Source organism: Nannospalax galili, unplaced genomic scaffold (assembly GCF_000622305.1).
Source record: "Nannospalax galili isolate Female #2095 unplaced genomic scaffold, S.galili_v1.0 scaffold259, whole genome shotgun sequence".
NCBI lineage: Eukaryota > Metazoa > Chordata > Mammalia > Rodentia > Spalacidae > Nannospalax > Nannospalax galili.
The window spans coordinates 3,171,435-3,194,528 of record NW_008344750.1 but is presented as its reverse complement, the minus strand read 5'-3'; the positions used below and the strand labels follow the sequence as shown (position 1 = coordinate 3,194,528).

Here is a 23,094-nt window from a genome sequence, read left to right as displayed (position 1 = left end):
CACCTGAGAAGGTTAGTTCCACCACTTTGGTACTTTTAATTACTGTGTATCATGTAGATAAATCTTGGGAAAAGACCAACTGTTCTCAGATAAACCTTGCCTAGACATATATTTCTTGATCTGCTATGTATAATTTGTCAGTAGGCTTTTGGAGTAATATGGTTCCCTCTGGTTTTTAAAACTAGCTAGGCATTATTTATCTTTCGCATTGTCTCACCCCTCCATCATGGTTTTCCCACCAAGCGATCTCCCCAGCCCTTAAGTAGGCATTCTTAAAAAAACTTTGAACTGGGTCTAGAGATGGCTCAGTGGTTAGATCACTGGCTGCTCTTGCAGAAGACCTGGGTTTCATTCCAGCACCTATAAAGGCAGCTAACAACCATCTGTAACACCAGTTACAATAGATCTGAAGCCCTCTTCTGGACTACATAGGCACTGTATGCACATGGTACACTTATATACGTATAGGCAAACACTTATACACATAAACAAATAAAAAGGAAAATGGGGGAAGGGGCTGGAGAGTTGGCTCAGTGGTTAAGAGCACTAGGTGATTTTGCAGAGGATCCAGGTTCAATTCCCAGCACCCACATGGTAGCTAACAACCATCGTTAAGTCCAGTTCCAGGGGATCTGATGCCCTCTTCTGACCTCTGTGGGCACTGCACAACACAGGTGAAGTTACACACATGTAGGCAACACACTCATATACATAAAGTATTTTTTTTTTTTGGTCTTTCGAAGCAGGGTCTCCCTGTAGCCCCAGCTGGCCTGGAACTATGTAGATTAAGCTGGCCTCAAACTCACAGAGATTGCCTGCCTCTGCCTCCTGAGTGCTGGGACCACAGGTGTGTGCCACCCTGCCCGGTTATAAAATAATTTCTTGGCTGGGTGTGGTGGCACACACCTTTAATCCCAACACTCGGGAGGCAGAGGCGGGCGGGGCTCTGTGGGTTTAAGGCCAGCCTGGGCTAAATAGTGAGTTCCAGGACAGCTGGGGCTACAGGGAGACCCTGTCTCAAAAAGACCGAAAAAAAAAAAAAAATTTGCTTAAAGGAAAACAGGCCATTTAAATACTACTTGCTTTTCTCTCCTCCCCAACCAGCTGCCATGCACTGGACAGAGCACTTTACACATAGCATCCAGGAATATTTACAACAACCCTGTAATAATGACAAGGGAAAGGGTTGGTAAATTTAAGGACTACGGGAAGCCTGGGTTCTGAACTTCAGAACCCTGTTTTGCTTCACTAAAGTCTCCTGGTTCAGCTCTTCCTTCTGACTTCCCTAATCCTGGCTTTTTAGCAAGTTGATTCCTGAGGAGGAAGAGGCTGCAAAAGATTTACCCAAATATTTGGGTAGTTACACCCCGCAGGTCATCCTCCGCAGTAACCCCAGGAAGGACTTGGTTGTAGGGGCAGAAACAATACAAGTAAGGCTTGGCTTCTTAGAGTTACAGATGAAGGAGCTGGTGTTAAAGTGAAGCAGCATGGAGGCAGGAGGCAGTGGGAGGTGACTGGCAGTGAGAATCACTGCTGCCATTCTGCCATGGACATCTGCTGTGTCTGCTTGCTTGGCATTCACTCTGTTGGCTCGTCTTCAGAGAACTGCCCTTCTCTGCCTCTTCTAATCCACACAGACTGGGATGAGCAACTGAGAGACCTGAATGATCAGAGTCACAGTGAATGGCTCCAGACGACTAGGCAAAAAATTCTCTTTCCATTTGAGGTGTCAAGTTGTAAGGATAGACTCTAAACTGTTGTCCTATTGTAGCCCCTGCTTATGGAAGTGCGACCAAGGCTGAAGCTACCCACAGTGGCAGAGATAGCCTCAGTGCCATAACTGAAGCAAGAATGTGCTGTTTAGCCTCATCGGTTACAGGAACCAGTAGGTCTTGCTTTTCCCTGAACCAGTTTGCTTTTGAATCCAACTCTGACCCAAATCAATACTACCATTAATAAGTACTGATTACAGGTTAGGCATATGTTAAAGACAAACTTAGTCATTGAGCCAGTAAGAGGCAGATGAGGAGTGTGGGCTCTGGGATCTCTGATTCCAACGTCTATGCTTGGACTTACTAGGTTACTCTACCTACATTTCTCCTGAGAAGACATTTCTTAATTTACAGAAAAGGGAATAATAATGACAAGATGCTAAGCTTCACTCACAAAAGAAATGGAAATAAAAGTATACGAGTACCCCTTACCTATTAGGCTGGCTGAAGTATGAGGATGCTTTCTGTCGGCAAAGAGATACAGTACCATCTGAGATGGGAGGTTAAACTGGTACAACTTCTCCACCAAACAAAATCAGGCAAGAGCTATTCAGATCTCCAAACTCTCCACTTAAGCCTATAGCCCCCAGATAATGACACAGTTTTGAATCACACTGCCTAGTCACGGCAATATGCTTCTAAGAGCAATAAACTAAACACATGAATGTCCACTGGGCTTAAGAATAAATAGGGGGTGCCGGTAGTGGTGGCGCACGTCTTTAATCCCAGGCACTAGGGAAGCAGAGGCAGGTGGATCTCTGTGAGTCCAAGGCCAGCCTGTTTTACATAGCAAGTTCCAGGCCAGCTGGGGCTACAGGGAGATCTTGTCTCAAAAAGACCAGAAAAATAAATAGGGAGTTGTTGGAGAGATGGCTCAGCAGTTAAGAGCACTGACTACTCTTACTAAGGACTTGGATTTCATTCCTAGCACTCACATGGCGGCTAACAACCATCTGTAACTCCAGTTCCAGGTGATCCAATGCCTATTTCTGACCTCTGCGGGCATTGTGTGACACAAGTGCACTTACATACATGCAGCAATATACTCATACACATAAAAAATAAAACAAAGAATAAATTGGGGCTGGAGAGATGGGTCAGAGGTTAAGAGCACTAACTGCTCTTGCAGAGGACCTGGGTTCAATTCCCAGCACCCAAATGGCAGCTAACAACCATCTGTAACTCCAGTTCCAGAGGATCCAAAGCCCTCTTCTGACCTCAGTGGGCACTGTATGACATGGGTGCACCTACCTACATGCAAGGAATACACTAGTACACATTAAATCAAAGCCAGAAACTGCCGCCCACCCTCCATGCAACCAAAGACTGTTTCCTGTACCCTGAGGAACTGCTGAAGGGAAGGAAAAGAGGCCAAACCAAGCTTGTCCCACCAATGTCTGTTATACCAGAAATACAGTATGAAGAGAAGAGGATTTAGGGACAGGATAGGCCACAATGGGCCAAGCTGTCAGTCAAGGTTCTGTCCTCTTGAAGGCTTACCTGGGTGCTCTCATCATGGAAACCCTCCAGGAAGCTCTCTAGCAGCTCATCAGCATTGTCAATCCTCTCTGCATACTCGCCCACAATCCAGATCATGGCAGCCCGGGCCTCAGGCTCATCCAGGGAGTCTAGGTTCTCACACAGTGTAGCAATCACACTCTCATACCTAGGACAGCAGGGTAGAGCCAGTGTGTGAGCAATGAGGAAACTTGGCTAATGTGTGTCTGTTGGAGGGGCAAGAGACAAGGCAGATAGGCAGCTGCCCAGTCCCTGAGAGGAGATAAAGATTGGATGTTTTATCTGCTAGAGTTTAGCTCTTATTTTAGCCTGGGGAGCATAGGAGAGCCAGCTTGGATGAAAGAAAGATCAAAGGGGGGGCTGAAGAGATGGTTCAGTTGAGAGCACTGGCTATTCTTCCAGAGGACCTGAGTTCAGTTTCCAGCACCCACGTGGTGGCTAACAACTATCCATAACTCCAGTTCCAGGGGATCCAATGATGCCCTCTTCTGGCCTCCATAAGCAGTGTATGACTCGTGCACTTAACATGCACGCAGGCAAAACACTCATACACATAAAATATATATATATATTTTTTAAAGAAAGACAAGGGGGCTGGAGAGAGAGCGCAGCAGTTAAGAACACTGACAGTTCTTGCAGAAGACCCGGGCGTGAATCCCAGCACCCACACGGCAGCTAACAACTGTCCATAACTCCAGTTCCAGGGAATCTGACAGCCTCTTCTGTCCTCCTCCGGCACTGCACGACACAGGTACACTTACGTACATGCAGGCAATACATGCATACACATTAAATAAAACATTTTAAAAGAAAGACAAAAGGTTTCTTCTGCCTGTGGAAGGGAAAAGGGAGGGGAGGCTACTTTCACCGCATGAGGGCTGGACACCTACTTGTTGGGGTACTTGCGGAAGATGTCCTTAATAACCACAATGGCTTCCTGGACCACGTAATTGACCTTGGTCTGGATGAGATCAAGCAATGTGCTCACACAGCGTTCTGCAGATTGCTGTGTGGGAAGAGGAGGAAGTGTGGGCAAGGGTCTCTACACCATTTCCAATAGAGTACTAATGATCATGCCTAGGTCAAGCAGCTTAAGTCATTTCTTGCCTACCTTCCTTGTCACATGAGAATAGGAGAATGCTCTCCCTCAATAATGGGGGAAGAAAACAAGGGCAAGGGACAGCCTGGATGTCAGGGACATGGAAATAGAACGAGATGGCAGAAAAGTCAGACGTACTGCTCTTGACAGCATGAGGTCCATGGAGCTCCTTCAGGCAAAGCCCAAGGACAGAGAGACCTCACTTTGGCTTCACCTCCCTTACTTGTTTCATAAAATGGGTTTCTATGACCAAAACCACGAAGTCTCTGGGTCTGCCTTTCTGCTTTCTTCCTACATACTACATTAATGGTCCAGTAGGGGAGATGTCTTAGGATGGCATTATAAATACCAAGGGGAAAACACCTCAAAATACCTCAAGGGTTTAGACTGGGGATGACCACCTGACCCAGGTTTCTCAAGACACCAGTGAACCCATTTAAGGGCAACGCACGTCAGTAGTTAGGGAACAGCTTCCTAGGCAGTGATAGGGGATAAAATGCCAAGACACAGGTATAGAAGGCAGTGGGGAGCTCTGAGAAAGAAGCCCAGTAGCTCAAGATATCTATGAAGTATTTATCAGGCAGAGCTCCTACCCCCAGAGCTCTATGAAGTGAAAAATGTCTACCAGGGCCCCCATGAGCTGGTGGCTGTCCCGTGGGCCTAGCTAATGCTGCATGGGTTGATTTTACCTGTAGCAACTCAAAGGCCTAAAGGAGACTACAGAGAGGAGTCAACCAGATCTGCATAGTTGGGTACTTTAGGGACTCTGGTAGAGGCCCTTGCACTTCCTGGACCCTAAGCAGCTATTAGGATCAAACTTGTTTCCTGGTTTCAACAGCCTTCCCTTTCCTGGCTTAGGATGGAATCTTAGAACCTACTCACTTCCACCTTGATGGCGCAGCGACCAATAGCACGCACTGCCTTCCGTACAAAATCCACATCCACTTCTGTAGCATATTCTTTGAGTTCTGCCAATACCTGTGGTCCAAACATTGAAAATGGGTTGAGGCGGTGTGGTGGTTTGAATAAGAATGTCCCCCATAAGCTCCAAGTATTTGGACATTTTGTTCCTAGTTGGTGGCGCTGTTTTGAGAGGTTTTAGATTTGGCCTTGCTGAAAGAAGCATGTCACTGGGAGAGGGCTTTAAGAGTTCTGAAGTCTGGGGTTGGAGAGAAGGCTCAGTGGTTAAGAGCACTGGCTGCTCTTCCAGAAGACCCAAGCTTGATTCTCAGCACCCACAAGGTGGCTAATAGCCATCTGTAACTTCAGTTCTAGGGGCTCCAACATCCTCTTCTGGTCTCTGTGGGCTCTGCACGATCCGGGTCCACTTACATACATACATACATATATATATATATAAAACAAAAATAAAATTTAAAAAATAAATGAAAAATTTTAGAAAGTTGTTAGGTCTTGTGGGATTTCCTGTCTCTCACTGCTTCCTGTGCCAGCTTATCTGTATCTGCTCCAGTCACATTCTTCCATCATGCCTTCCTGCCAGGGTAGACCCTTACTCCTGGAACCCTAAGCTCAAACTCTTCCTCGGTCATGGTGTTTTATCACTCTTGGGTAATGGGAATGCAGAAACTCCTAAAAGAACTGGATCTGCCATCTGCTCACAGTGGAAAGCCTAAGAGTATCATTAGGTTCCCCAAAAAGAAGGTAGAGACTATGTGGCAAGGCTGAAAAACCCTTCCTTATAGTGATTAGCTGCTATATCCAAATACATTTTGTTTATGTGCGGTGTTGGGGATTGAACCTGGTGCCTTGATCATCCTAACTAGGCACTCTAACTACCAAGGTACATTTGTAGCCCCAACTACCACTTTTATGTGTGGTGATGTGCATGCACACGTGTACACATGTGGGTGGAGGCCAGAGGACAACTTTGGTGTTATTTCTCAGGAGTAATGCTACCTTTTGTTTTTTCAATAAAAAATTTATTATTTTTATTCTTGTATATGAGTACACTGCCTGCATGTATGTAAGTGCACCCATGTCATGCAATGCCCACAGAGATCAGAAGATGGCACTGGATTCCCCTGGAACTAGAGTTACAGTTAACTGTCATGTAGGTGCTAGAAACTGAACCTAGGTCACCTGCAAGAGCAGTCAGTGCTCTTAACCTCTGAGCCATCTCTCCAGCCCTTCCACCCTGTTTTTTAAGGCAGGTTCTCTCACTGGCCTGGACCCTGCTAATGAGGCTAGGACAGCTGGAAAGCCCCAGGGATCTGCCTGAGTCCACCTCTATAGTGCTGGGATTATAAATGCACACCACCACACTCAGGTTTTTAACATGGGTTCTGGGGACCAATTCCGGATCTTCATGATTGCACAGCAAGCATTTTACTGAATGACTTATCTCCCTAGTCCCCTATCACTTTTTAGTGAACACACGATAGGTAATAATAGGGAGAATAAAGAGAATATTTTTTGAAAGTGTGTAGGGAGTTTCCTTTTATTGGTCTTTTTGAGACAGGGTCTCTCTGTAGTCTCAGCTTGCCTTGAACGCACAGAGATCCACCTGCCTCTGCCTCCCTAGTGCTGGGATTAAAGGCGCAGGCCACCACGTCCAGTAGGAGTTTCCTTTTGTAGTCCAGGCTAGTCTTGATCTCAAGTCAAGTGATTCTCCTGTTTCAGTCTCCCAAATAGCTGGACTTTAGACATGTGCCCACCAAGTAGCTGGACTTTAGACATGTGCCCACATGTATTGCTTGAGAACATTTTTTTTTAACTTTTATTTTATTATTTTTATTTTATGTGTATGCATGTATTGCCTGCATTTAGGTAAGGGCACCCATGTCGTGCAATGCCGGCAGAGAACAGAAGAGGCTGTGAGACCCTCTGGAACTGGAGTTACGGACAGCTGCTGGCTGCAATGTGGGTGCTGGGATTCGAACGTGGATCTTCTGCAAGAACAACCAGTGTTCCTAACCGCTGAGCCATCTCTCTAGCCCCAGGAACATTCTTTAGTAATAGAAAATAGTCTTTTTAGGGCCAGGTGTGGTGGGTACACCTTTAATCCTAGCATTCAAGAGGCAGAGGCAAGCAGATCTCTGCGAGATGGCAGTCAGCCAGTTCCAGGCCATCTGGGGCTATAGGGAGACCCTGTCTCAGAAAACCAAAAATTGTTTTCACTAGTTTATAGAGCCCTAGGCCTCATGTTGAACTCACCATGAGATGAACTGTTAACAGTGACATCCTCAGCAGACCCAGAGACTTAGCTGGTGAGCAACAAAGCTGCCAGATACCAAAGCCTACACCCTACACCACCACAGTCTGCTTACCTGGGCAATGTTGGCCTGGGAGGCCAGGCGGATCATGATATCCAGTTTCTCCAGCTTCACATAGATGGGGTCATTGTACTTCACAAAGAAGACCTTCATCTCATGCTTCAAGATCTCAGGCCTGGTAGTAGGGTAGGATGCCCAGAGAACAATAAAAGGCATAAGCCTCAGGAAAAAGCCCTTCCACATTTGCTGGGGCTACAGGTGAAGCCTGATGTCTAGGGAGGCAAAGCCTCCATCAGGACTGTGCCATGTAGGCAGAGATTCTGTGTGACTACTGCCTGTCTGGTTGTATCTTGGGAGGCTAAGAGGGAGTTCACATTCAAGGACAGCAGGCAGCAGGCAAGGGCTGTAATCCCAGTGTGTGACCTCAGGCTTTGTGTCCTAATCCACAAGATAGGAATGACACTATGGAGGAAAGTGCTACCACCAGAGGCATGAATCTCCAAGTATTAGGCCTGGCATGTGTTAATTCAAGTTTTAGGAACATTTACCATGCTCATTCAATGATAAAAGTGCCTAGACTATTCATAAACAATATAGTTTATGCTCAACACCTGCTTTCCTTAGAATCCTGAAATTTTGGAGTTTGTCCCTAATGAACACCTTAGGTGCTCTGTCTCAATTAGGCTTCCTGGGCAGAAACATTCTACACATGTTGCTGGTCTCTGGTGACCCCACAGATTCCTCCAGAATCCCCTTTATGATCCAGCTGTGGGATCACACTAGGTCTTTTTTTGGGTATTTTTGAGACAGGGTCTCCCTGTAGCCCCAGCTGGCCTGGAACTCACTATGTAGACCAGGCTGATCTTGAACTCACAGAGATCCACCTGCCTCTGCCTCCTTGAGTGCTGGGATTAAAGGTGTGTGACACCACACCTGGCCACTCTAAGTCTTAAGCATGAATATGACTGCTGGGCCATGGTTGTCAATCTCTGAATATGGGGATGGTTTTATGAACTGAGACACAGACTCTTGCACAATAGGCCAGTTGTGAGAATGAGAGATGAAGCGCCTAGCATGACTGATACCTGCCTTTGAGAGAAGGTACTTGCCAGCAGGAGCTGACACTAGTTATCAAAATGTATCACTGCTTCTCCCTCTAAGGTAACACACTGCTGCCCATTGCCCTCAAATAGCACCACTGAACACATTTTTCTAAGACAAGGAAATTCAGAGAGGTTGTGAAGCTTGCATTTATCACACACTAAAAGGGGAGGAGATGATAGTCCCTATTCTATGGATAGGATAGAAGTAGGATAGCTCCTACGTCCATGTTCTTTCCAGGACAGAAATCAGTTAACAAAAACAAAGTCACAGGGTTGGAGAGATTGCTCAGTGGTTAAGAGCACTGGCTGCTCTTACAGAGGACCCAGGTTTGGTTCTTAGCACTCATATGGCAGCTAATGATTGTCCATAATTCCAGAGGAAGCCAACACACTCTTCTGGTCTCTGTAGGCACTGTGCACACACGGTACATTTACATACATGCAGACAAAACACTCATACATATAAAAAAGAAAATGACAACTGGGGATGAAGTTCAGTGATAGCTGCAGAGGGAAAAGGAACTCAAGATCAGTGTTGTACAAGCTATGGGGGCAGCCAGGCTGAGGAGCCTTTGTGGAGTTCCATGGGGCAGGTAAGACCCTGAAGATGGGAAGTATGAGGATGATTTCTGTAATCAGGACTTAACAAAGGCTGTCCAGTCACATGTCAGGGCTAGCCTAGGCCATGACTGGGTGACACAGACAATTTCTTAAGAGATTATCGTGTTAAATAAAGCACAGAGAGCCATTCATGCTAATCTAGTTCTACAAGTCTCTGCACTCTAACTCCAGTGACCCATTGGTACTAATATGTAAAGACCCACACTGCAACAGCAAAGCCCTAGTCATATCATTTTGTTTAGGTACTTGGAAAGCTTTATCCATAGTTACCTTCCAAATATTCACAAATCTATGGGCCTCTAATAAGATATCAAGAATCAGATTGATGCTGCAAGAGGGTCATGTTACCTTTCAAGAGCATGACTCCAAGGGGCCTTATTCACTGTGTGCCCTGTGCCCCAGCAGCAAAACGTTAAGATTAGTTGCTATTACCAACTAATTACAGAGAGATCCATTTGACTAAAGGCTGGGAGGAGAATTCAAGAGGCAGATCTCGTCCTGGCTACAGGGCAGCTATACTCAGAGAGGCCTCAGAGGAAGAAGGCAGTCATTCCAGAGACACTTCAGATCCAGAGCCTGCTTAACCTGTTTCAGCTCTTACCCACCCAGAACCAGATACCTTTCTTGGGAGCAGTGACTTACTGCTGTCACCCCCTCTGGAGGAAGGAAGTAGGCTGGCCAGCATTCTGCTCTATTCCCCACAGGTCTTAAGGCTGCTGCCAAGTCTTTCCATTCCATAAGGCCTCCAAAGCCAAGGAATCTGATACCTATGAACTCTACATGCAAAATGTTCACCCTCCCCTTCAGGACACTATGGACTCTGAGCCACCCAATCTCAAGGAGAAAAGGTTCCATTCTTGCCATTACCTGCCCTTAGATTGAGCCAAGGTTTCTCTACCTTGGTACTTTTGTCATTCTGGGTCAGGCAGTTTCTTGTAAGGGACTGTCCAGCATTATAGAATACTGAGCAGTGTCCCTGGTCTCTCTGCCCACTGGATGCCAGTAGCAGCAGCCTCCAGTTCTCACAACCAAATGTGACTCCAGACATTGCCAAATGCCCCCTGAGGGGCAAAGGTGCTTTAGTTGAGAACCTCTGAGTTCAAATACTCCTTAGGTTTCCTGCATGGTAGCAGGTCAGTTTCTCTTGAGGGTCCCTGTCTCCAGCATGTGGCAAGTATGTGTGGTGGTGTCAGTACCTTTTCTGAACAATGAGGTTGATGTTGCGCAGGGCCACATACTGCAGCTCTGGCTCTGCTGACAGCAGCGTGACAAGGGGTGGGGCCAGCTTCTTGAGCAGTGTGCCATAGTAGTCCAGGTCCTTGGACAACATCTCCATGAACTTCATCAGTACCTTCACAGCAGACAGCACCACAGCAGAGTTGGCATGGGAGAGCCTAGGAGTGACCCGTTCACAGATGCTGGGGTCCAGCCAAGGAAACAAGAGATAGACAAGGGACAAGTCCCGATTTTACTTATCAAAATAGCATTTTTTCTTTTTCTTTTTTTCAAGTAGTCCAGACTGGTCTCAAATGCACTATGTAGCCAAGGATGGCCTTGAACGTCTCAAGTCAAAAATTTTTTTTTAGTATTAGTAATGAACCTAGAGCCTCAGACATCTGAGGCAAGTGCTCTACCACTGAGTTACAGCCTCAGCCCTGAGTTTAAACTTCTGATCCTCCTGCCACCACCTTCTAAGTACTGAGATTACAGACATAAACCACCATTCCTATTTATGTGGTACTGGGGATAGAAACTCAGGGCATCATGCATGCTTGGCAAGTACTCTACCAAATGAGCTATACCGCCATCCAAAGGCAGCATGTCTTCTAAAGAGGAATGCCTTCTGAATCTACTGCCTGCTAACTCTACACAGGCTCAAAGCACTTTGAGCCTGCTTCCTCACCTAAAAGTTTCTATGATCATGTCTGTTTCATAGGATTGCTATAAGCTTAAGTGAAACAATACACACAAAGAATGAACACAGTGTCTCACACATAGTAAATACCCTATAAATGTCCTTTCCTTCCCCCTACTGCTAAAGCACTTGTTCATACTGATCATGAATGAACTGCAGCTGAGTGACCTGCACAATGCCCTCCACCTCTCTAGTCTCCTCATCTGTAAGATGGTCAACGATAACGAGACATACTTCAAACTTGATTTAAAGATTACCTAATGTGTGGAAGGTATCCAGCAAAGGCCAGGCATCCAGTGAGAATTTAATGAATGATGTTTCTGAAGCTACATAGCTCTTGACTCAGCCCAGAAGGCTCCTTGTCAGTTCCTGACCACACCCGATCTATGTCCAGAGCAAACAGAGAGCTCACTGCCTGATGCCACACTATTGACTACCTAGCACTGGAGATGAGAAGCTGGCTGGCTCCCTTGAGGTGTGTCTGATGCTGGGGGGCAGAGAAGGCCTGGAAAGAGGTCCATTTAGGCCTGAGGCCTAGCTCACAAGCCCCCTGAGGATCATGTCCAGCAAGGGATTTGTTTGCTCACCTCTGGGCTTCACGGTCATCCTTGGGCATGTAGTTGGCCAGGCAGTCCAGAATGAAGATCTGGCCCCACTCAGTGCATTCATTAAGCGCTGTCAGCAGCTTGTTGATGGACTGTGGGTTCAGGTCAAGCAGATTGCTACTGGGGTGAGATTCAGCAATCTCTGAGAGAGCAGCCACTGCATTTGCCACCACCTAGTTGAGAAGGTGGAAGGAGTAGAGGCTAAGAGTACTGTTCAGGACAGGAAGCAAAGGGACTAATGACATAAACTGGTCAGAAGTGGGATATTATGAAATGATTATGACCCCGTGGCCAAGGTCTGGAGAAGCAAGAAGGTCCAACCCATTACACTCATCCAACTGACTCCTCTGCAATGCAGAACTAAAGTAAGTGCACCTGTCACTAGAAAGAAATAGGCAAGAAAGGCTGAGTGCCAGGTACCTGGCAATGGACGGCAATGCCTGCTACCAACCCAAAAGCCCCGTCTACCAGCTCCAGCAGCTAATTTCAGGGACTGTCAGTTATGCTTCTCAGCAACAGAAGACCCTGCAGACCTCCTCCAGGCTGCTGGGAAGGGATGGGTCTTGAGTACAGAGAGTGTTGCCAAGTGGTATTTCTACCAGGGCAGCTCTTTTTATGTGTAGTCTACACATAAAAGTTTGCAACTTTTCCCTATGGCAGTGTCCCAGCTGCCAGTTTTCGTACTGACTGCTCAGTTCCTGGGATCTATCAGTGTTTTCTGTTGGGTACAGTATAAGGACCGTGCTCAGGCTTTTGTGTACTTTTTTTTTCTTATATATTTAAAATTTTTTAGACCGGATCTTGTTATACAACCCAGAAGGCTGGCCTTGAACTCTCCATCCTTCTACCTCAGCCTTCTTAGTGCTGAGATTACAGATCCTGCCAAATTTTACTGCAAACTCCTATCACAGTGAGTGAGGATTCTGAGTTTCCCATCTAGTACATCCTGGTGTCCTCTCTTCCATACTATGTTACTTTTTATTTTATTTTATGTGTGTGCATGTATTGCCTGCATGTAGGTAAGTGCACCTGTGTCGTACAATGCCCACAGAGGTCAGAAGAGGCTGTCGGATCCTCTGGGGACTGGAGTTACAGACAGTTGTTACCTGCCATGTGGGTGCTGGGATTCAAACCCAGGTCTTCTGCAAGAACAACCAGTGTTCTTAACTGCTGAGCCATCTCTCCAGCCGCCACCACACTATGTTACTTTAAGGGTAACTCTCTACAACCCTGTGAGGATATGGGGAAAGGAAGAGAACCACATACTTGGAGCTTAAGGTAGTCTTGGTAGGGAGATAGTGACAATGACAGTGTTGGAAAGGGAAGAAAGACACCAGCACAGATTGGACAGTCACCATATGCCAGGTCAGGCCAACCAAGGCAAGTCATGTTACCTTCCCAGAATCTTTTTTCTTTTAATTTTTTAAAAAATTTAAATATTTTATTTATTTTTTAATACTTTATTATTTTTATGTGCATGAGTGTATTGCCTGCATATATGTGAATGTACCCATGCCGTGCAATGCCACAGAGGTCAGAAGACGGCATCGGATTCCCCTGGAACTGGAGTTAAGGACGGTTCGTAGCCGCCATGTGGGTGCTGGGAATCGAACCCCAGGTCCTCTGCAAGAGCAGTCAGTGCTCTTAACCACTCAGCCATCTCTCCAGCCCCAGCTTCCCAGAATCTTATAAGACAAAAAAAGCTCTAAAAGATTAGGTAGTCTTTGCCTAAAGTCATGTAGCTGGTTAGAGGGTCAAAGAGGGAAATCCAGGTCTAGTTCCCGGCAAACCACTGGAAGGCACAGGCAAACTAGGCACTCAGAAAGGCCCTGACTTCTAAGAAAAGAGAAAGCCAGGTAGAGGGTCAAGGCAAGGTCTTCCCAAGTAATCCAGAAGGTTATGAAGGTATCATAATGATCACCAGCAACTTACCATGGGGTTAGAGTCAGAGATGAGGTCTTTTAGAGTATCCAGAAAACCCTGGTCTTCTACCAGCTGGGCATTGATGTCATGGAGCTTGGCTACACACACAGCTGCAGTCTTGCGCACATAGGGATCTTCGTCCTTCAAGCACTTCCGGAGTGGCTCACACAGATATTCTGTGATCTTGTCAACTCGGATACAACCCATGGTCCTCACAGCCAGGGCCCGGATGAGGGGGTTGGGGTCCTCACAGTCCTGAGGGGAACCAGCCATTGGTCAGGGGCAGGGGCAGAATGAATTGCCTATAGCTTCCTATTCTTCCTGGCCTGTAGCTCTGAGCAATATCAGATAGCTGCTGTGGGATCTCCATTAACCATACGCCAATACCCAAACTAAATGCCACATAATGGAAGCCAGGCCATTTGCCAGATTCTGTGTGAGGGGCTCTACACAGTCTTTGCAGATCCCAGAGGCTGTTTCACAAGCAAGGAAGCTGAGACTCGGGAGAAGGTTATATGCTTACTCAAAGTCACGACAGAGGAGAGCAGTACACCTAGCACCACAGCTCTCAATCTTTTCTTTTTGAGATAAGGTCTTGCCATGTTGCTCAGGCTAGCACAGAACTATGTAGCCTCGGCTGGCCTAGAACTCATAGCAATCTTCCTTCCATAGCCTCCCAAGTGTTGGGATTACAAGTGTGTAAAATAACACCTGGCTTTATGGCCTCAATTTTTTGCTGCCACAGAAACTCTTATTTTACTGTATATGAGCATCAATAGGATCAGAGGAGTCAGCATTCAAGCTCCTGCTTTGCTTCTTATCTGGTGACAGAAAATGTAGAAAGGAGTCATCTGGAAAGGGATCAGAGCTGCTCTCAGATGTTTGCTGAATTCTGCCCTAGCAAAGGACACAGGGCAGTGGCCCAGACTGCTACAACCTCACAGGGAATAATGCATGAGGCATGGCCTTCAGGCCTGCAGATCTGAAGAGAGAGGGAGCCCTCTGCTGGAGGAAGACGCCATCAGCCTGCCCAGGCAAAAGAAGCCTGAAGGTCTGGAAAGGGGTTTGAGAGTTCCATCCAAGACAGAGGGCCCCACCACCATAAATAGATGGGGACACAGGACCGTGAGCAGCCTGTGAGCACTCCCACTGGGTTCCTACTCACCTTCACAAAGGTGTTGACAGCCATAATAGCCATGTCAGGCTGACTCTTGGCATAGTTCATCAAGTACAGGTACACAAGTTTCTTTAGTTCCAGGTTGTCTGTCTGCATGCAGTTTACCACATCAGGGAAGAGGGCACTGTAATGTCAGAGTGGTGTCAATAGAGGGGCAGGCTGAAGACAGAAGAGTAAGCTTTTCAGGCAGTCAGTGGGGAAAATGGGGAGAGATAGTGAGAAGCAGTGAAGGAGGAGGATAAGCAGGACTTCCTGGCAAAAAGGAAGGCAAGAACACCTGACCATAGTAAAGGAAACCCAAATAGTGATTTTTAAAGGCTCTTTGGGGAGGCCGGACGTGGTGGCACACGCCTTTAATCCCAGCACTTGGGAGGCAGAGGCAGGTGGATCTCTGTGAGTTTAAGCCCAGTCTGGTCTACACAGCAAGTTCCAGGCCAGCTGGGGCTACAGGGAGACCCTGTCTCAAAAAGACCAACAAAAAAAAAAAGCTCTTTGGGGGCTGAAGAGATGACTCAGTGGTTAAGGCACTGGCTGCTCTTGCAGAGGACCCAGGTTCGACTCCTAGCACCCACATGGCGGTAATAACCGTCTGTAACTCCAATTCCAGGGGATCCCACACTCTCTTCTGACCTCTGTGGGCAGTGCATGACATGGGAACATCTATACATGCAGGCATTACACTCATACATATAAAATAAAAAAAGGGCTGGAGAGATGGCTCAGTGGTTAAATGAAAAAAAAAATTAAATTTAAAAGCTCTTTGTTCCTTTCATAGGGTTCAAACAAGAGAAGTGGAGCCCATCAAAGTCAGTCCTACCCCTTCTTAGATATATGACTCAGAAACTTCCTTCAGCTCCCAAGCATCACCTTCCTCATTTCTAAGAGAGATACAACAGAAACTCACTTTGGGGTTGGGGGTGGAACTCAGTGGTAGAGCACTTATTGACATGCACAAGGCCTGGGGTTCAATTCCCAGCACTCCTCTCGACCTCCAGAAACCCACTTCACCAGGGGCTTGTGATATTTAACCAGACAGCATGGTTCTAGAGTATCACAGGGAAGCAGGGCTGTGCTGCTTTCATCACAAGGGACAGCTCCGATACTCACTAAGAACTAGCAAAGCATGTATGGAACACACACTATAGGCCAGGATTGGTGGTAAAGGTTGGACCACATTTCACCTCATTTAACAGCCCAAGAAGCCAGGGGAGTATCCTTATTTCACAAATAACATTTAGGTTCTGAAATGTCAGATAGCCTGTTTAAGGAGCCAGGTCTGACTCCAGCTCTTGCTGTACTTGGTGGGACCCTTCCCAACATGGTTCCTTAATGAGCTCAGAATCAGGCCTCCCTATGATGGTTCAGAGGGTAAAAGGAGCCCCAGGATCCATATGGTAGAAGGAGAGAGGAGTATCCTTATTTCACAAATAACATTTAGGTTCTGAAATGTCAGATAGCCTGTTTAAGGAGCCAGGTCTGACTCCAGCTCTTGCTGTACTTGGTGGGACCCTTCCCAACATGGTTCCTTAATGAGCTCAGAATCAGGCCTCCCTATGATGGTTCAGAGGGTAAAAGGAGCCCCAGGATCCATATGGTAGAAGGAGAGAACTGACTCCCACAAGTTGTCCATTGAGGAAAAACACACACACACACACACACAAATAAATGTAATTTTAAAAAAAGGAAATACAGAGATCAATTTTCTGGAAGTGGAATGACCACCTCCTTTATTACATGGCATGTACTGGAACCATCACCTTATTTCTCAATTATTAGGCTTTCACTGACAAGGACAAGGTAATATTAAAGAATTAAGAGGTCAATATGAACTGTGTGTCTCCACAGGCAAGGTTCTCCCAGAGCTGCAATGAATGAAGTCACCTTAAAGATGATGCATTAGAACAGAGCTGGCTGGAGGGGATAGGAAGAGAAATGCTGAAAGGCATGAATGGCTCTCTCAGGCCATCCCATCAGCAAGCAAGCTCTTCTGAGGCAGAAGGACAAAGACATGAGGTGATAGCAGTGCTCTAATAAAAGGAGAGAATTTTTTTTTTTTTTTCTTCTGGAAGGAATCAGACTTGGAAAGAGGCCCAGTTTTCCAGTCTATACCTAATCCTTGAAAAATATTTCTAAATTAATTTATTGGGGGGGAGCACATGCCATAGTACATGTGTAGAGGTCAGAGGGCAACTTACAGGAGTTAGTTCTCTTTCCACCATGTAGATCCTAGAGATTGAACTCAGGTTTTCAGGCTTGGCAGCAAGTGCCTTTATTCACTGAGCCATCTCTCTGGCCCAGAAGGCCAATCCTTTAACACTCTCTTCTCAGGAGGTCTCTGCTAAGGACTCTCCCAAACCAGTGGCAGGAGAAGCTTGCTGAGGTTCCCAATGGGATGTAATCTGTGAGGAAGTCTAGAACAGTGGGATCATTCTGTGCAACTTAGTCAGGGGCTGCTGGACATGAGCACCTCTGGTATGGGCTAGCACCATAAAGCAAAGGACAGGGTCCAAAAGGCTTGGATTTAGATTCTGGAAGGTCAATGTTTGAGTTCTAGTTCTGCCATCATATGGCCTAACAGCCATATGACTCTTAGGTAGTCATTTTCCTTATTCATTATCTCATATCTTGGCAATGAAAACATCATTACCTATAACGGGAAGTGCAAAGAACTTCTGCAAAACTGTATCTGAAGTTGTTCTGCAGGCCTGTAACTGCAATTAGTGAACTACCATAAAATCCATCACTTTAGAGACTTCTCAATATACAACACAAGAACAGTCTAGACTAGGTGCTAGATGACAGAACAGAGAACATATTGACTTCAGGACAGCAGGCTAGAGTGATGAGGAAAGAAGCAGAAGGCAGCCTTGGATGGCTTTTAAATGATGGGAAGATGAGCAGGGCAAACGGGCATTCCAGGCAGCAGGAGTCCCAACAAAGGTGTGGTATAATCCTCTGTGTGCTCTGCTCTTGCTATCAGGTATAAGCCTAAGGTTGGAAACTGCCAGCAAATCAGAAAAATTCAATCTTCAGATGCATTTTACTTGGACCACCCTGCTTGCTTGTGTGTGTGTGTATGTTTAATATCCCTGGCAATTTAAAACAGCAAGTGCTAAAATAAAAATCCACATTCTTGCTCTTTTTAAAAACTAGGACACCTGGCCATACTGGATTCATTTTCCCTAACCAGCAGCAATCTTCTAGAGCTTCTGAAAGGATTTCCACCACACCCTTCTCCAATGCCTGCTGCCCTTCAACCCAGTCTGCGTCACTTACTCCATTATCAACTGACCCACCAGCATTTCAGCTTGTCATTCCTGTGCAAACAGAATCTTATGTTTGGAAGGGAAGTTTATAAAAGAAGCTGACTGAGGAGAGATGTGGGGAGATCTGAACTGGAGCCAAGCTATGAGCTCTCGAGCTCGTCAGCATGAGGTTGTCATAGGCATACCTGACATCCTTGCCCACAGTCATGGATGCAATCACTTTCTTTACAGCCTCCTTCTTCTTCTCCTTCTTGTCACTGTTGAGTTCTGCCTTCAGCTCAAAGATCTCCCCTAAAGAAAGGAGGGAGGCATGAGCAATGCATCCCTGCTAGTGGATATTTCCTGCTTTAACTTCCCCGAAGACGTAGACAGCAGCTTTAAGCTCCAGACCTCAGGTAAGACAGGTGACAGTGAGGGATGGTTAGGAGAGAAATTGTGGTGATAGAAGCCTGAAGGCCAAGTTGGGTTGAAGTAATAGGAAACATGGGGTCACAAAGGTCCTGAAAGAGGTAAACAGCATGTAGACAGACCTGCTCAGACAGACTGCTAAAAACTGTAGTAGATAGCAAGCTCTCCTCAGTCTCCCCACTTGTCACAATGTCCTCAAAGCTGAGTAGAATGGAACTGGTGGGTTACTCAGGGATTGTGGGGAGGGGGCAAGGTTTGACTGATCCAGCATGAAGGCTTTTCCTGTTTTCCCAGAACCCTGAATTCAAATAGCTTGCTCAGGGTTTCACTTCCTGAATGATAAGTGGTTGCTCAGTTTAGAAATGGGAATTCAGCTGTCTTAAAAGGGTTGCAGCATGCAATAAATTGTTTTCAAGAACTTGATGATACAGAAAAAGGAGATGAGGAAGTGGGGTTGCTCTGAGCACCTCTATGGAGATAGTCAGTACCTGCTAACAGGTTAGAAGGGCAGACTGAATTTCCCGAGCCTTTCTCTGAGCCTGGTGCCACACTAACTTTTTCCCATACCTTTTCTCATTTCATCTTCACTAACCGCCTTTCTACCCATTTTACAGGTAAGCAAATAGAGGCTGTTCCCACAGACAACAGGTGGGAAGGACCAAGGTTGAAAACCAGTTCTGTTTCTTTCAAAACCCATGCTCTAAATCCCTATGTGTGGCCATACCCTGGATAGTCCTTTGCCTCTCTGTACCCATTTTTGTTGTTGTTGTTGTTGTTTTTTATTTATTTATTTTGCCTGGCCCTCTATCTTGACTAGACAATGATTCTCTCATTGATACTCAGCTGTGGAATGTTTACTCAGTGCCTGGTACTCCGCTCTACGTTAAGGGTAGCTGCTGTTGTTAATTAGCCACATGTAGAAAGAGAGCCCTGAATTTCCTTTTCAAGTTACTTAGGTAAAGGAGAGAATATCATGTAGGGGAAAGTAGTGGTAGATTTAAAATTAGAAAAAAGAAAATGAGCAGTTTTTTGTTTTTGTTTTTTTTTTTAATCACAGTGCTAGGGGTTGGGGATTTAGCTCAGTGGTAGAGTGCTTGCCTAGCAAGCACAAGGCCCTGAGTTCGGTCCTCAGCTCTGAAAAAGAGAAGAGACAAAAAAAAAAAAAAAAAAAAAATCCCAGGGCTGGAGAGATGGCTCAGCAGTTAAGAACACTGTTCTTACAGAAGACCCAGGTTCAAATCCTAGCACCCACATGGCAGCTAACAACCAACAGCAGCTCCAGTTCCAGGGGATCCAGCAGCTTCTTTTGTCCTCTGCTGGCATTGCATGACATGGGTGCACTTACATACATGCAGGCAATACACACATACACATAAAATAAAAATAATAATTTTTTTTTTTTTTTTTTTTTTTTAAATCTCTGAAGTTGGGTGTGGTGGAGCATAATTTTAGTCCCAACACTTGGAAAGCAGAGGCAGGCAGATCAGTGTGAGTTCCAGGCCAGCCAGAGTTACATAGTGAGACCCTGTCTCAAAAACAAAAACATGATTGAACAATGTGGTACTCAGCAGAGAACAGGTTAGTCTTGAACTTGATATTTAGCCAAGCATGGTCTTAAACTACTGATCCTCCTGCCTCTCAAATACTAAGATTATAGGTATGAGCCATCACATCTGGCAAGACTGTCTTAACAAACAAACAAAAAACATCTGGACAAATAAATCAAAACACATGATGATGCAGACTTCAGGATCTGACTCAGTTGATTCAACAAGACCTTGTAAGAGTCTTTCCATCTAGTCAGCAGGCATGTATAAGCCTCATTTGGAAAGGAGGAGGAGGCAAGGAAGGGCTGGTCAGAGAAGCTAAAGCACACTTGTCAGCCACAACAACGTCCTCCATTTCCTTAGATGTAGCAAGAAACAAAGTCTCCAAGGACATAAGCCTAGATTAGCAAATTTCAGTGCAGCAATTCAACTGGCTTAATACTGAGTCATGAGAACTGTTGGGAAATGTTTATGATAACGTCAAATGAAAAACAGGATGAAAAATTCTTGCTACAACAATGTCCACAGATAAGGACCAGCACCCGCACACAGCAGCGTTGGTGATAGGATTGTATACTTTCACCAGGATGTTTATTTTTAAAAATTGGAGAACAAAACAAGGACATTTTCCCCATACTTGGAGCTATTGTTCTTCCTTTCCAGGTTCCTACACCATTAACAGCTCAAGTTTTTGGTTCACTAATCCCATTGGTGCCTTAGGCTTCCGCCCTACCTACCCATGCTCCACAGCCCCAGGAAGCAAGCAGGAGGATGGGGGCAAAACAGGCTAGGCCCATGGTGAAACAGACAGTACCTTTCTTGGTCGTAGTGAAGTATTTTGAGTCAGTCATTTTGGTCCTTTATCTGTGGCCAGACTCTGTAAGACAGAGAAGAAAGGGGTGGATCTGTGTTCTATCCACTTCAGTTAGGGTGTGCAGGAGGAGGAGGAGAAAGATACAGAAGATACAATAAGTAGGGGAAGACAGTTGCTTATCTCTTTCCTGGACAAATGAACTGTTAGACCGTGGCTAGTCATATCTTGGAAGCAATGTTCAGAAACCTATCAAAACTGTGACTGCCCATTATCTTCTGTTGCAGCAAGCCTACTTCCAGCAACCTCTCCCACAGAATACCTGCCTAAGAACACATGGCTTTTACTGTATTACTATCTACAACAGTACCCCTGGAAAGAACTTAGATGTGTTGTCAATAAGAGAATGGTTAGGGATTCTAGAAGATTCCACAGATTAAAGAACATTTAGTCCAGAGCGCCCTTGTGGTGCTCATTCTGCCCAGTATGTTCTAAATCTCCACACTGCTGTCAGGCTCATCAGAGCCACCTCAGGAGGTTCCATCATCACCTCAGGCATGCAAATTGAGAAAGGCAAAATTTAAGAAATGAGGGAGGGGGCTAGAGAGATGGTTCAGGGGGTTCAGAGCACTTGCTACTCTTGCAGAGGACCTGGGCTCGGTTCCCAGAACCTACATCAGGTGGCTCACAGGGGATCTGACATACTTTTTTTGTTTTCTGCCCTCCATGAGCACTACACACATGTGATGTGTATACACATACACACACACATACACACACACACACACACACATACACAGAGAGTATACAATAATAAATCTTAAAGAAGCAAGGGTTTCTTCTTTCTACAACTTTCACCAAGTTTCTAAAGTGGTGATACATATGAATATATCTGCAGAGGGCTGAGATCTACACACTGTAGACACAGCATTTCTCAAGTCTACCTGGCCAGTTTTCTCACTCAGGATGTTACCCAGTGCAAAACTCACAGTGCAAAGTCTTGTTTAAGTCAGTAGGTCAAGGAAAGTCCTGAAGCTCCAAATTCATGCAACAAATATTTATTGAGCACCTACTATACACCTCAACAGTTCCTCTTGATCAACAGATGGAAGATTAAAAGGGGGGAGGAGGGGCACTAGTGAGATGGCTCAGAAGGTAAAAGTACTTGCTGTGCAAACCTGGGATCCACAATGGAAGAACTGAATCCTGAAAGCTGACCTCTGACCTCAACATGTGCACTGTGGCACAGGTGCACCCTCACTTTCACACACACATACTCACACATATCATGTGTGTGCACATACACACAATAACAAATTTTTTTTCAAAAGTAGCTAACAAGCAGGCCATGAGAGCACACATCTGTAACCCTGGCCCTTGGGAGGTGGAGGCAGTAGAATCAGTTCACTGACAGCCTGGGCTACTAAGACTTTGCCTCAAAGCAACAAACAAAAATAAAACTACTGAAGGATCATATCACTCTGGATTTCTAGCAGAGGCTTCTGGAACTGCTCTGGGATTTATTAAGAAGTAATCATTTACCAGAGCCTTTATTAAAACTAGAGGTTTACAAGGGGCTGAAGAGATGGCTCAGTGGGTAAAGCTAGCTGTATTGGCAAGTTCTGTGTTTGACTGAGAGACACTGCCTCAATGAGTAAGGTGGAAGAGTGATCAAAGACTGATTCCTGATATCAACCTCAGACCTTCACATAAATTCGTGCGCGCACACACATGAAAATGGGGGGAAAAAAACCTGAAAGTTTACAGGCATTATTTCATTCAGTTCTACCAACAGGGCAACAGCTTTTATTTTGTGTGTGTGCACGTGTGTGTGTATGTGTACTCACTGTGCTGCATGCAGTGTGGTGTTTGTGTGCATACACATTCATGTGTGAGTATATGTGCATGTGTATGTGTTTGTGTGATGCCAACATCAAGTATCTTCCTCAGTCACTCTTTAATTAAAATTTTAGTCAAGCATGGTCATGCACGCCTTTAGTCCCAGCACTTGGGAGGCAGAGGCAGGTGGATCTCTGAGTTCAAGGCCAGCCTGGTCTCCATAGTGAATTCAGGCCAGCTGCAGCTACAGGAGACCC

The 23,094-nt window shown here is 45.7% G+C and overlaps 1 protein-coding gene across 6 annotated transcripts in view; it reads right to left on the bottom strand.

The window, feature by feature from the left end:
• Positions 1–23,094, bottom strand: part of Ap1b1 (adaptor related protein complex 1 subunit beta 1) — a 61,900-nt gene that overhangs the window by 17,312 nt on the left and 21,494 nt on the right. For all 6 annotated transcript variants that reach the window (XM_008841094.2, XM_008841098.2, XM_008841093.2 and 3 more), the window contains exons 2-11: positions 21,002–21,064; positions 18,418–18,523; positions 14,955–15,090; positions 13,799–14,044; positions 11,849–12,039; positions 10,543–10,764; positions 7,677–7,797; positions 5,272–5,367; positions 4,181–4,296; positions 3,273–3,438 (exon numbers count right to left, since the gene is read on the bottom strand). In XM_008841094.2, the coding sequence (XP_008839316.1) occupies positions 3,273–3,438; positions 4,181–4,296; positions 5,272–5,367; positions 7,677–7,797; positions 10,543–10,764; positions 11,849–12,039; positions 13,799–14,044; positions 14,955–15,090; positions 18,418–18,523; positions 21,002–21,038 (1,437 nt within the window). In that variant the 5' untranslated portion in view covers positions 21,039–21,064. The remainder of the gene's footprint in view (positions 1–3,272; positions 3,439–4,180; positions 4,297–5,271; positions 5,368–7,676; positions 7,798–10,542; positions 10,765–11,848; positions 12,040–13,798; positions 14,045–14,954; positions 15,091–18,417; positions 18,524–21,001; positions 21,065–23,094) is intronic.